A 13087-nucleotide genomic window follows, 5' to 3' on the forward strand; every position below is an offset into this window, starting at 1 on the left:
CCCGCATGGCATAACTACTGAAGCCTGCGTGCCTAGAGCCTGTGCTCTGCAACAAGAGAAGCCACTGCAATGAGAAAGCCATGCACTGCAGTGAAGAGTAGCCCTCGCTCTCCACAAGTAGAGAAAGCCCGAGCACAGCAACAAAGACCTAATGCAGCCAAAAATAAATAAATTTATTTTTTTAAAAAAGCTCATCCATCTGTGCCACAGAGAGGAATCAAAATTATTTTCTAAGGATTTGGACCTAACCTGATAGTAACGTGTTCTAGAGAAGAGCATTACTTTTGGAGTTTGAGCTTGGCTCTGCCTTTTAACTGTCATTTGGGGTAGGTTACTAAATCTCTCTGTGACTTAGTTTTCTCATCTGTAAAATGGCAATAATCCTGTCTGTATTGGAAACAATGTTGTGTGTCTTCCTAATTACAATTGCTCCCTGAATACCCCCGCAACACACACACACGCACACACACATACACCCTTACACAAACACACACACAGAGCCCTCAGCAGCTTTGTTTGTATTGTCAGTTTGGGGGGCGGGGGTGACATCTGACTCAAACCAGGCCAAGAAAATTCTCTCCTCTGGCATTTTAAATTTGTGATTGGGAAAATCTAGTACTTTCTGGACTCATCTTGAGCTTGAGGGCTCAGGGGAGGTAACATTCCCCCTACCATATGGTTTGAAAAACAGAGGAAGATGGTCAGCAGAGAAAGAAAGATGAAGTAGATGTGAAAGTGAAGCAGAGGACTTCCCTGGTGGCTCAGTGATTAAGAGTCCGCCTGCCAATGCAGGGGCCATGGGTTCGAGCCCTGGTCCGGGAAGATCCCACATGCCACGGAGCAACTAAGCCCGTGTGCCACAACTATTGAGCCTGCGCTCTAGAGCCCACGAGCCACAACTACTGAAGCCTGTGTGCCTAGAGCCCGTGCTCTGCAACAAGAGAAGCCACCATAATGAGGAGCCCGCGCACCGCAGCAAAGAGTAACCCCCACTCGCCACAACTAGAGAAAGCCCATGCGCAGCAACCAAGACCCAACGCAGCCAAAAATAAATTAATTTAAATAAATAATAATTTCTTTATTTTTTTTTCCTTTTTTTTTTGTGGTACGTGGGCCTCTCACTGTTGTGGCCTCTCCCGCTGCAGCTCCGGACGCACAGGCTCAGTGGCCATGGCTCACGGGCCCAGCCACTCCACAGCATGTGGGATCCTCCCAGACCGGGGCACGAACCCGTGTCCCCTGCATCGGCAGGCGGACTCTCAACCTCTGCGCCACCAGGGAAGCCAAAATGACGCCCTTGCATTTTCATACTAAATTCCCTCTTTTAGCAATCAGACTCCTAACCAACAGACCACCTCACAGCCTTGTTAGGATTAAATGTGAGGAGGTCGGTAAAGAACCTAGCCTGGAGTAAAGCCAGTGCTCACTAAATGGCGTTTGGGAGTTGTTATGCCCTACACTCACATCTGGGGTGGGCTTCAATTCAGATTACTGGTCTTGTTGAGATTTTTTTTGTCACAAGGCAAAATTTTCTTTAGGCTTTATAAAACTATAAGGCTTAAGTGTCTATTTAGCTGGCAGCACAAAATAACTGCATGCCAAGGTAAATCCAGGGAAGACGGGGGCCTCATTACCAAGGCTCTGAAGGCCCCACTCAGCTTTGAGTAACCAAAAGGACAAACTAAGGGAACCAGCTTAGGGAACCAGCAAAACAGAGTACCCAAAATAAAATCAGAAAAGAGGACATCTAAAAGGAAATGAATTTAATTTCAACATACCTTTGAGTTTTGCGCAATTTAAACTTTTTTGTAGCATTTTAAAAATTTTGGAATTACATATGGATTGATATTCTTGTCAGCGTCCAGCATCTCTAAAAGTTTCTTTCTGGCTCTTACCCTGTTACAGAAATTAGACACCAACCAATCTCAGCGTTGGGATAGGCAGGATTGAGTTAAGGTAGTTTGCAAAATTGCATAATGAATAACCCATAAATGTACTCCTTAACCCACCTAGGGGTATTAGCAATTTGTGAGGTCTGTTGTTTGCCCAAAGGACCTCTCACTGGTGCATTTCAGGAACTGTGACAAATGGAGCAGAACAGGGCAGCTCTCTTCCTGCAGCCCCAGAATTAGGAACCAGGGGCCCTGGGGCAATGTCAAGCACTGCGCTTTGTAAAGAGAAGTCAACCAGCTCCCAGGGCCTTGTTAAGAGGTTACAACCTGGTCCTGCCATTACCCACCAGCGCAGTCGTCCTCATCCCACATTAAGATAGACATCGTATGAAACACAGGTTTTTTCTGTTTGTTTGTTTTTTTGGTACGCGGGTCTCTCACTGTTGTGGCCTCTCCCGTTGCGGAGCACAGGCTCCAGATGTGCAGGCTCAGCGGCCCATGGCTCACGGGCCCAGCCGCTCCGCAGCATGTGGGATCCTCCCAGACCGGGGCACGAACCCGTGTCCCCTGCATCGGCAGGCGGACTCTCAACCACTGCACCACCAGGGAAGCCCTGAAACACAGTTTTGATGGCCAGAATTCATACATGCCTCCCCCACATCCCTGCTGCTACTGGGGAGGGAAGAGGGCCTATCCCTCCAAAAAACCAAGGGGAGTGCTTGTTTCAGAGAATCACTCCTCTAGTGTAGGAGTGTGTACAAGAAGGGGGGAAATGAAATTCACTGCCTAGCTGGTTGGTTACTGCAGTCACACCCCACCCCCACCCCAGTGCTTCATGATAGGAGACATTCTGGAAGAGTTTAACACGTCTATCAGGAAATTGGGTCCTCAGAAATGAAGGTGGACAAGAAGATGTGGAACTCCGTCCCAAGACAATTACACGTATCATACAGACAAAGGCCACCACGTCTGCCTGGTGCCCAGGAGTAGAAAGAATCAGACCAAGCCAGAAGGAGGCTCGAGTCACCTCCTTAGTGACCTAAGAGCACCCTTGCTGGCTGTCGTACTGCCTCTCCCTGCCCTCTAGACCAGAGGTGCCAGGGCCCAGAACAAGGAGGGGTGAAGTGAAAGAGCAGGTTGTACCGTCACCAGCTAGCACCGAGTTCCTGCATTGTACGCACTGTAAGGACATATTCCTCATGCCCAGCATGTGCCTGGCCCAGAGAAGACATCTGATACTTGTGTTGAAAAAGGAATGAGTGAATGAATTCACCTTCTTTCTCAGTCACTCACTGCTTTCCTGGTTTAGGAGTCATATTTATCCATCAGAGGAGGGTGTTCCCTTGGCTCAGAGACTTGCTTAGGTAACAATGTGGCATAACCCGAGGTATACATGGTGTGTGTTCTCCGGACATGTCAGCTTCTGGGCAGGGCTTAGGCTCCCGCAGACTCTAGCCCCACCCTTGGCCTTTCATCCCAGCTCAGGGGACAGAAGAGGATACATTTCAGCTGTTCTCAGCCCTGCTGCATCTTTACCAAAGACCTCCGACAGCAGCATGAATTTGGGAGGCTTCCTCCTCCTTGTGACCCTAGTCACCCTCAGCTCAGAGGTACAGGAGCTTCAGGCTGCCTTGAGACCCTTGAAACTTCTGGGTAAGTCCATGAAGAAGGTACCTCCGTCCTTTTTTGTATGAGGGAGCCAGAAAGTAAGCCATCGGGGACCAGTGGGTGCAGTGGCAGGAGGGGAAGAAAGGAGAGACAGGAAGATGTTCCTGTCAAGGAGCCATTGCAGGGACCCACCTTGACTGTAGGATCTCTCTGCTTCTGCTGTTACTTTCTCGCCTCCTTTCCCCGGGTCACCCCTCCATCTAGACTCTCCAAAAGGGGAGACTTCTGCACCCTCATCAGCCACCCTCCATCTCCCCAGCATCTCTCTCTCCTCGTTTCTTTGTCTCTTGCTGCAAATAAATTGGATCTCCTAGAGGAAATATTTTCTTAAATATGTGAACCAAGAATCATCCCAATCTCTTTGTTTCCTTTTACCACCAACATTCTCAAAGGGGTAACCTTCATTCTCCCCTTTCTTCCCCATAACTCATTCCTTAATCCCTTGAAGACTGACTGTAGTCTCCATTGCTGTCCCCATCACTCTCCCAGATCTTCTTGACAAATCACTTGACTCTCTTCAGTAGCCAGTCTTTAACCTCTGCAGCATCTGACATTGCTTGTCACTCCATCAATCCTCCAACTTTCTTCTCTCTTAGATTATCGTCACTATCTTCTTCTCCCTAAATGTCATTGGATTCAACTCTAACTCGTCTCTTCTTTGTTCTCCTTCCGCTACATTAAATGGGTTCCCAAATACCCTTCACTCTTTGAAATTGTTTCTTACACATGTTCCTTCCTTTCCAACCCCCATTGCCACACTGTATTTCCAGTCCTGATTACTCCATGCTTGGGCCAGTGCAATCGTTTCCTGACAGCTCTCCCTGCCCCTCTCTTCCCTCTGAAGTTTGCTTGCTTGTGGAATCCTGGTCTATTCTATGCTTTCACACCAGATAATCTTCATAAGTAAACGGCCATCACATCCCTCTCTTGACCTACCAAATGAAATCTCAACTTTTCAGGTCCTCAAGATCTGCCCTCTGTAACTTTGTCCCCTGCTTACCTTTCTGCCTTGACTTCCAAATGTTCCCTAATACTTATCCAGCCTTCCATTTGCTATTCTTCCTGTATTTCTTGTATTTCAGGGTTAAGAGTAAGGAGATGAGTCATATAGGGTACAAAATTTAAGGAGGTGCTCACTCCCAGGATTGCACAAGTGCCTCCTTAAATTTTGTGCCCTGGGTGCCTCACGCACCTCTCCCTAGTCCCACCCTGTTGCATTTTCCCCTTGTGAACTTTGGTTAGTAATTCTTTTCTCTTCTCTACCATCCGTCTCAATTCTGCCTTTTAAAGATTTCCATACTTCAAGACTCACCTTTCCTGATTAATTAGAAGTAATGTCCTCTCTTTTCTGTGCTCCTTTAGTCCTTTGGATAAATCTCTCTCAGGGCACATGTCACATACTGCTTTGCTTTTAGTACTTTAAACATAAATCCTATCTCCATTCTTAGACTCTACGCTGCTTGAAGGTAATAACCCGATCTTACATCTTCGTACTTCCTGAATAACTTACCTCTGTGCTTTGTACATAGTAAGAAATCAATAGATGTTAATGAGTGACCAAACTGTTGTGAGTGGAGACAAGTCTCCCAATTCTCTTACCATAAACCAACAACGGCTAATAAAAGCATGGAGGGATGGTGTTGATCTTCTCTGAGGTCTGCAGGTACATTGTAGACATCCCACCAGGCCCCCGTCTTACATCCTCAGACATTGCTAATCAATCATAGCACTCTTTCTCTTTGAGCCTGGACAAGGTGTCCCAGTGCTTCTCAACCCAGCATCAGAATAGCCGCCTCTATTGATTGGAGTTGACACTGGAGAGTGAACTTCATCCACCTCTGCTGGATCCAAGGGCTTCTTTTTACATATGAGAAAACAAAGGCCCAGAGAAGTGCAGAGACAGAATCAGGTAGAGAATCTCCTGATCACAGCTGAGTAACCAACCCAAGCACAGCACACATTTGTCCAGAGCTCTGCACACATTTTGTTAGAAACCCTTGCGGGGTCTTAACCAGCTTCTTGGACCTGTTTCATTGGCCCTCGAACACTAACCTTGAGGCTCTGGGAACATGGGGAGTCTCCACTCAGGTCAGGAGTGACTCCTTGAAATCTGGAGATGTGCTCTTCAGGTCAGGGTCAGTTTCACCCTGTGGGATGGCAGAGGGAGCTTGGCCTAGGGGCCAGGCGGGTCTGGGTTGGATCCCACTTCTGTACTGACTAGTAGGAGAGTCACCTCTGTGCACCCCAGCTGCCACTCTTACAAAATGGGGCCAGTCAGACTCACTGCACAAGGTGACTGCAGGGCACCCTTGCTGATATTTGGTAAATGTGAGTCTCCCCTTCTCTGCCCCTTTCCCTACAGAGAGGAGAAGTGAGGACATTGAAGTGGACTTCTTTGCATTTCCCCTCCACAGACACAATTATCCCCTTCTTTAAAGTAGGCCTTGCTTTGTTGAGACTGTGTGAATGCATTGTTTTTCACTGAAACATATAAGATGTTAATGAGTGTTATTCTGCGAGTAATCATTTATAAATTATACTATGGATTGAACCAAAAGAAGAAAGTAGAATTGGCTCCTTAATCAAGGGCTGTCCTCTCTAGCACCTGTGTCTATAACATGGTGGTGTTCAGCTGGTCTGTTCTAATGTAGGCACCTGCGTTGAGCTCTGCAGTGGTGACTGGGACTGTGATCCAGAGGAGCACTGCGCCAGCAATGGTTGTGGCCACGTATGTGTCTCGGACTAAGGACAGGTAAAAATATCAGGCCCTTCCCTGCTTCCTCAAACCATGTCCAAACCAGGCAGGTGGTACGCTTGGCCCTAATAGGACCTTCCAAAAATGAGTGGGACGGAAGCCTGTCTCTCTGTGGCCTCTTCCTCATCACCCACCCTTCCCAAGAAAAAGAAGCACCTATCACAGGATGGTGGTTTCCAAATCTTTAAAATAATTTCATTATCCGGTATATCCTAGAGAAAGATCAGACTATTTATCTGAGGAAAAAAAAAAAGATAAAAATCACCCATAACCCTCCACCCCAAAATGATGTTTGCTTAACACTTTGGTACATATTATAACACATACACACATATATAATATTTATTTTAAAATGAGGTAATCTTATACCTATTTTGATTTCTTGATTATTTCACTTAGAAATAGCTAGTGAGGGAATTTCCTGGAGGTCCAGTGGTTAGGACCCTGAGCTTTCACTGACAAGGGCCCGGGTTCGCGGGTTCGATCCCTGTTCGGGGAGCTAAGATCTCACAAGCCGCACAGTGCAGCCCAGAAAGAAAAAAAAAAAGAAATAGTTAGTGAACAACTTTTAATACCAACACTGATGTTTCTATCCCATCATCTTTAATACCCTTCACGTGTGCTCCATATGTGCATGTATGTTCATGCACATATGTTCATGCACATGTATGTTCATATACTTAGCAACCCCCATTAATACACATTTAATATATTTCTTATTTTTTACATCATTAATATGGCAGTAGTGAATACTGAATTGGTATATATGCCCTTATTAACTTCCTTGGAATAAATTCTAAGGCGTATAATTGATGACCAAGGAGTCTGCTTATTTTAAGCCTTAGGTGCACATTGCCATATTATACTATAAGAACCCCTTTACTATAAAAATATTTCAGGGGCCTAACATGGTAGTTCCTTTATTGTCAATAGCCACTGATTGAAAAAAATGCATAATAGAAAGCTACAAGGATTCAGTTTTGATTATAAATTAAGTTGTATTGAACACAACAGAATCAACACATACTTTAAAAATAACCTGCTTGTGTTCAGAATGTATTATTTTTCCTACTCACCCACAATCCTTGGGGTGCTTATGGCCTTGCTGGTTCCTGGCAGGTTCTTATTGATTCCCAGAACTGGGAACTCTTGCCTCTCAATTGTATTCTGTGGATCCAGGTCCCCCAAACAGCAGGTCTCATGCCTAATTTTTTTGTCCATTTCGCAGATGAAGACATCCTAAGGGCCATCCTTCTCTAATACTTGTTCATCCCTTCCTGGAGTTCCTGTCTTCAAAGATGTGACTCTTTGAAACTCCTTGCCTAGGAAGACAGATGAAAATGGGGGCCCGTGGATGGAGATGACCAGGGGTGTGGTGGGGAAGGGAAACTAATTGTTTCTTTTAATAAATTGTCATCATTGGGCTTCCCTGGTGGCGCAGTGGTTGAGAGTCCGCCTGCCGATGCAGGGGACACGGGTTCATGCCCTGGTCCGGGAAGATCCCACATGCCGCGGAGGGGCTGGGCCCGTGAAACATGGCTGCTGAGCCTGCGCATCCGGAGCCTGTGCTCCGCAATGGGAGAGGCCACAGCAGTGAGAGGCCCGCGAACCGCCCCCCCCAAAAAAATCATCATCATTAAAAGTACCCATACTACTTAATTTATTTGGTGAGGGGTGATAGGAGGAGGAGGCGGCGGTGGGGGAGAGATGACATTTGTTGGGCACTTGCTATGCAACAAGGACTGTGTTATACGCCCCACAAGTATCATCTAATTTATCCTTACAATGACCTTGTGACAATGCTTCTTCTCCCTACCATTTTACATATAAGGACACTGAAGTTCGGAGAAATTAAGTAATTTGTTCAAAGTCATATAGCAGATAAGTGTCAGGGCCTTAACTATACTTCCATGTCACAATCTAAGGCCTATACGTTATATAAATAGCATAGTGGTTAAGAGATCCAACTTTGAATTTCAGACCCAGGCCCACAACACAACTGTGTGGCCTTCAACAAGTGTCCTAACCTTTCTGTGTTTCAGTTTCCTCATCTATATAACAGGATCTATTGGGTTGGCCAAAAAGTTCGTTTGGGTTTTCCCCATAAACCCGAACGAACTTTTTGGCCAACCCAATACTTCATAGAGCTGCAAGGGTAGAAACAGTTAGTTCCGTAAAGTGCTTGGAATAGTGCCTGACACGTGGGAAACATTAAGTAAATGTTGACTAAATGATTATTATTATTACCAAATTGATAGGCTAATGACTCTTAGTCCTAATTTTCTAAGACTCTAGAACAGAACACAAGGCTAATCTTCCTTCCTGGCCTCTCACAGTTGATCTGGATACTGAAAGCCAGCCCCTCTCTCCTGTTTTCCCCATTATGAAATGTGGGAGGTTAAAATAGACTTGAAATTTCTTGTCTATGTGTTTCACAGTCACAGACCTAAGATTCAACTGGCCCAGGTTGTAGACTGATGTTGACTAATCTACTGCCTTCATTGCCCCTGACAAACCATTTAAACCTTAATTTTTTTCTCTCTCAACCATTTAAACTTTCTTTGGCTGTAAAAAGGGAGAAATAATAATATCTACCTCATTTGGATCCTAAGGTTAATAGAACTTTACAGTTTACAGAACATTTGATTTTCATATCAACCAACAGATGGCAAATAGGGGGCTCTGATAATAATAGTAACTTCATTTATTCTGTCAACAGGTATTGTGGGTTGCCTGTCACATCCTAGGTGCTGTGCTAGCACTGGGGATACAGTAGTGAACCAGACAGATGGTATCTGTGCCTTCACAAAGCTCACATTCTATAAGAAGAAACAGGTAATAAACAAGTAAACAGATAAAGAAGATAACTACACATTATGGTCAATGTTCTGAAGGAAGTAAGGATATGAATTAGAAATGGAGGGGGATGTAAAGTAAAGCCTACTTCAGGGTCTGATCCAGACCCTAATGAGGCAATAAAAACGAAGTCTTAACAGGGTTCCAAAACATGAAAGAAATGAAATTCCAGAGTAAGGCTCCAGATCAACTTATGCAGAATTTATAAAAGGAAATATCTGTGAACTTACTTAGCACCTTTTAAAGCCCCTCAGTCACTGTAAGATTATAAAAATACTGAGAGTGAGGAAAGATAAGGATGTGTGAGGAGATTTTCTTGGGAGGGCGTTTGCCAAATGGTGATTTTTCACAGTTTGGAGGTTAATGTCCAAATACAAGCCAATGCCGGGGGCCTTCAAAGGCCTCTATGAGAGCTTGATATACATTTCCTTCAGCTGGTGATCACCAGAGAGTAGACATGTTCATTTCCTTGGAGAAACCACACTGCCATCCACAAGGGTATACTCCATCAGAACTCAACAGACTGGTACAGTTCACAATCTCTGAGTCATTCAGTCTTGAATAACACTAAGTGTGGGTCATCCACATTTCGACCTAAGATTAGCCACACCAAACCTAGGTCCTTTCCACAGTTTCTTTCATGCCACCTTCACTGTGGTGATGACCAGGTCTCAAGTCCTTCTAGCCCAGTGTGTTGGACAACTCCTATGCACTGCTTCACATACTCTTGGCCTTATAGTCTTATCCTAATCATTGCTATAGGAACCACTTTATCTCCTGCATCTACTACGTGTCAGCACAAGCTAACATGTCAGACTCCTACCCTAGTAGCCCAGACCTCTCACTTTTGCCTCAGGACTTCTTTGTCCATGCAACAAGAGACTCCTGCAGGAACCACTACACACTGATGCATGCTCAACTCAGAAGCACTGGAGAATTAATGCTTGGTGGAGCAACACTTGACAACAGAGGTCAAAGGCTGGCAGATATATGCTCCCCCCTTCCATTTCTCAGGACAGGGGTTCTGAGAGCATTCCATAAGGCTTCTCATAAAGTCCCGAGGACAGAGCAATCATTCAGCCCTTGCAATGGGCAACTGGATAGCACATATTTTTGTTGATTCCCCTTTCTTTCCTGTTCATTCCTGAGTAAATCACTCACATATCAACCTCACCTGAGGCTCTGCTTTAGGAGAATTCAAACTAAAACATGAGTGACTAGAGACTTCCCTGGCCGTCCGGTGGTTAAGACTCTGCTCTTCCAATGCAGGGGGCGCAGTTCGATCCCTGGTCGGGGAACTAACATTCCACATGCTGTGCAGCGTGGCCAAAAAATAAAAAAATAAAAAAAATAAGTGACTAGTTCTCAGTTCCTGATCTTTGAGCAAATGTTTGAGTATCACAAATACACATACATATGTATACACCCATCCAAGAAGAAATAATATACAAACATAATGAAATTTAAATTCAAATAAAATAAGTATTTCTCCTCAAAGAATCCCAAAGTTCTCAGAGAACTCGCTCTTCTAAAGCGTATCACCAATTTTCATTGCTAAACATAAGTATTTTATTCACAGGATAAAATATGTACATGTGGGTGACTTCAAGGGTTTCCCTAAGAGTTATGGGTGAGAAGTTGCTTTATATTTGCATAACTCAAACGTCCTAGAGATGGTTTTCCCCGTCTGCCCAAATGTAAATTTCAAGCCTTCACTTCCGGTGTGACTGAAAATTGTTCACAGCTTTTTAAATGGCTATTTTTCCTTTCCAGCTTCTTGCTTTTAAGGTTTCAGGAGATCTTGGGGTGTCCAATCTCAACCATGTCACCCTTAGGCAGGTTATATTTTACATGGTTCAGTTTGAACTCCCAGATTACTTCTGTGTGTTTAGGTGCTTTAAGATCTACAGGATTCCCGGCCAGCTGCAAAGAATACTGGGGAACACAGTTTTTATTCGGGGTGGTTTTGTGTCTAGGGAAAAAATTAGGGGCTCCAATACGATGTAAGAAGAGAAGGATGTCGACCTAGCAGTTTCTGCCACGCCCCTCCACAGCGGCCTTCCTGCAACCCTAGACTGAATCTGAAACGCTTAGTACTAAACAGGAATGCCAGCCCTGCCCAGTAACAAACTCTCTGGGAGGACAAATAGAGTCCCCCCTTTTCAGTCAGGGCTCAAGGAGAGGTGGGCGGCGAAAAAGTCTCCCACATAATTTCTGATATACATTCACAGGGCACTAGTCCGAGGATCGGTCCTGTAGTCTCAGAACCCCTCCCACCTCAGGTTCCGGTTTGAAACAGGCATTTCCGGAACTGGCGCGCGGAAGCGGGGAATACCCCGGAAGTATTTCCCTGTGGCCCTACGTAGGAAAGATGGCGGCGGCGCAAGTTGTGGGTACCTTGCCGAGCGGGCCGGCGCAAGAGGCGCAGCGGGAGCCACCCCTCGAGCAGGGCCGTGGATTCCGCTGCTTGTCAGCCAGGCTCTGCGCCCTGCGCCCGGATGACAGCAGCTCCAGCCGCACCGAGATACACCTGCTCTTCGACCAGCTCATCTCCGAGAACTACAGCGAGGGCAGCGGCGTGGCCCCGGAGGTAGGCCCGCTGGCCCCGGCCCCACCCTTCAGGGACCTTAGCTGGTGGCTCCCGCCCGCCTCTCTAGCCTTTTCGCACCCCCACTTCGCAGTGCTTAGTTGCAGGCTCGTTTGCTCCCTCCGTCCGTGGCACATTTTCCGCCCTCCCTTTCTGGAAGAACCGTGCCGTGCCTGGCAAACTAGCTTCTTTCAAAACCCAGCTTGATAACTTATGCTCTGATAACATTGCAGGTGTCATCCCTGGTGCCACCTTCCCGTCCCTCCGCTCCCCGCATTCAGAGCACTTTGTGTATAAAATTCCTTACTACCACGTCCTGTACTGTACCGTACACGGTTTTAGGGATCTTAGAACGTGGGTATTATTAGGTCTGTTTTACCGATAAACATACTGAGGCTCACAAAAAAGGTCCAGTGTCATATTGCTGGCAAAAGGCAGAGCTAGAATGGGAACTAAAGTGTCTCAAAGTCCCAGCCATTTTCTGTTACTCCATGTAGCTCCGCACTCTCTGCCGCCTCTTTAGAAGTACTTTGGCTCTGAGCAATAGTATTCACACACATCAGGCCTTGGATGCTACTGAATTCCCTGAACCCTTGACCCAGTCTTACCACCGTTTTCTGGTGCTCACAGGCACCTCAAACTTGACAATTCTTAAAAATTAGTTCATTGTCTCCATACACCCACTACATCCCCAATCCGTCCCATCCCCCAACACACACAAACATGGAGTCTGCCCAGTCGCACAGAGCAAAGGTGCAGACACTGGTTCTTCACCTTTCCTTCCTCCCAGATCCTATCCAATCTGGATTCTTCAGAATCTATGTCAGAAATGTTTCTCAGTCCACCCCTCCCACCCCAATTCCCATTGCCAAAGCCTTAGGCCCTCAGGCAAGATGACTCTCCTGGATTGTTCCACTGGTCCCCTCTAACTTCTTATCTCCAGCCCTTCTCCAAACCATTCTTTGCGCTCCTGCCAGAGTGACCTTTTCTTTAGTGGAAAAGAATCTCATTAGAAAAGTAAAACTCTGATTTGGGAGGATCTCCCGCTTCTGTGCCCTGTGTGTGGTCATTTTAAAACTTGCTGTTCCTCAACCACATACTGGTGTTCCACACCTACTCCTGTTCCAAGCCTGCCCACTCCATTCCCTTTGCTTGCTGTGTCTTTCGGTGCCTTGTCTGTCTGGCAGAGTTTTACTCATCCTTCAGATCATTCCAGATTCTGCTTAAAAATCACCTCCACAAGACCTCCCTAATTACTGTATTCCTGCAGAATTTGTACTGAATTCTTTCAGCACCTAATTCACTTTAATTATTTGTGAATAGTATTTC

The 13087-nt window shown here is 45.8% G+C and overlaps 1 protein-coding gene across 3 annotated transcripts in view; it reads left to right on the plus strand.

Annotated features, from left to right (window-relative positions):
• Nucleotides 1-11500: 11500 nt before the first annotated feature.
• HEATR6 (HEAT repeat containing 6) overlaps nt 11501-13087 on the plus strand; it is a 62413-nt gene continuing 60826 nt past the window's right edge. For all 3 annotated transcript variants that reach the window (XR_014291995.1, XM_082605407.1, XM_082605406.1), the window contains exon 1: nt 11501-11761. Coding sequence is in view for 2 of the 3 variants with exons in the window: in XM_082605407.1 (XP_082461533.1) it covers nt 11543-11761 (219 nt within the window). In the remaining variant the exon portion in view is untranslated. The remainder of the gene's footprint in view (nt 11762-13087) is intronic.

This window comes from Mesoplodon mirus (assembly GCF_964341445.2).
Source record: "Mesoplodon mirus genome assembly, chromosome: 18".
NCBI lineage: Eukaryota > Metazoa > Chordata > Mammalia > Artiodactyla > Ziphiidae > Mesoplodon > Mesoplodon mirus.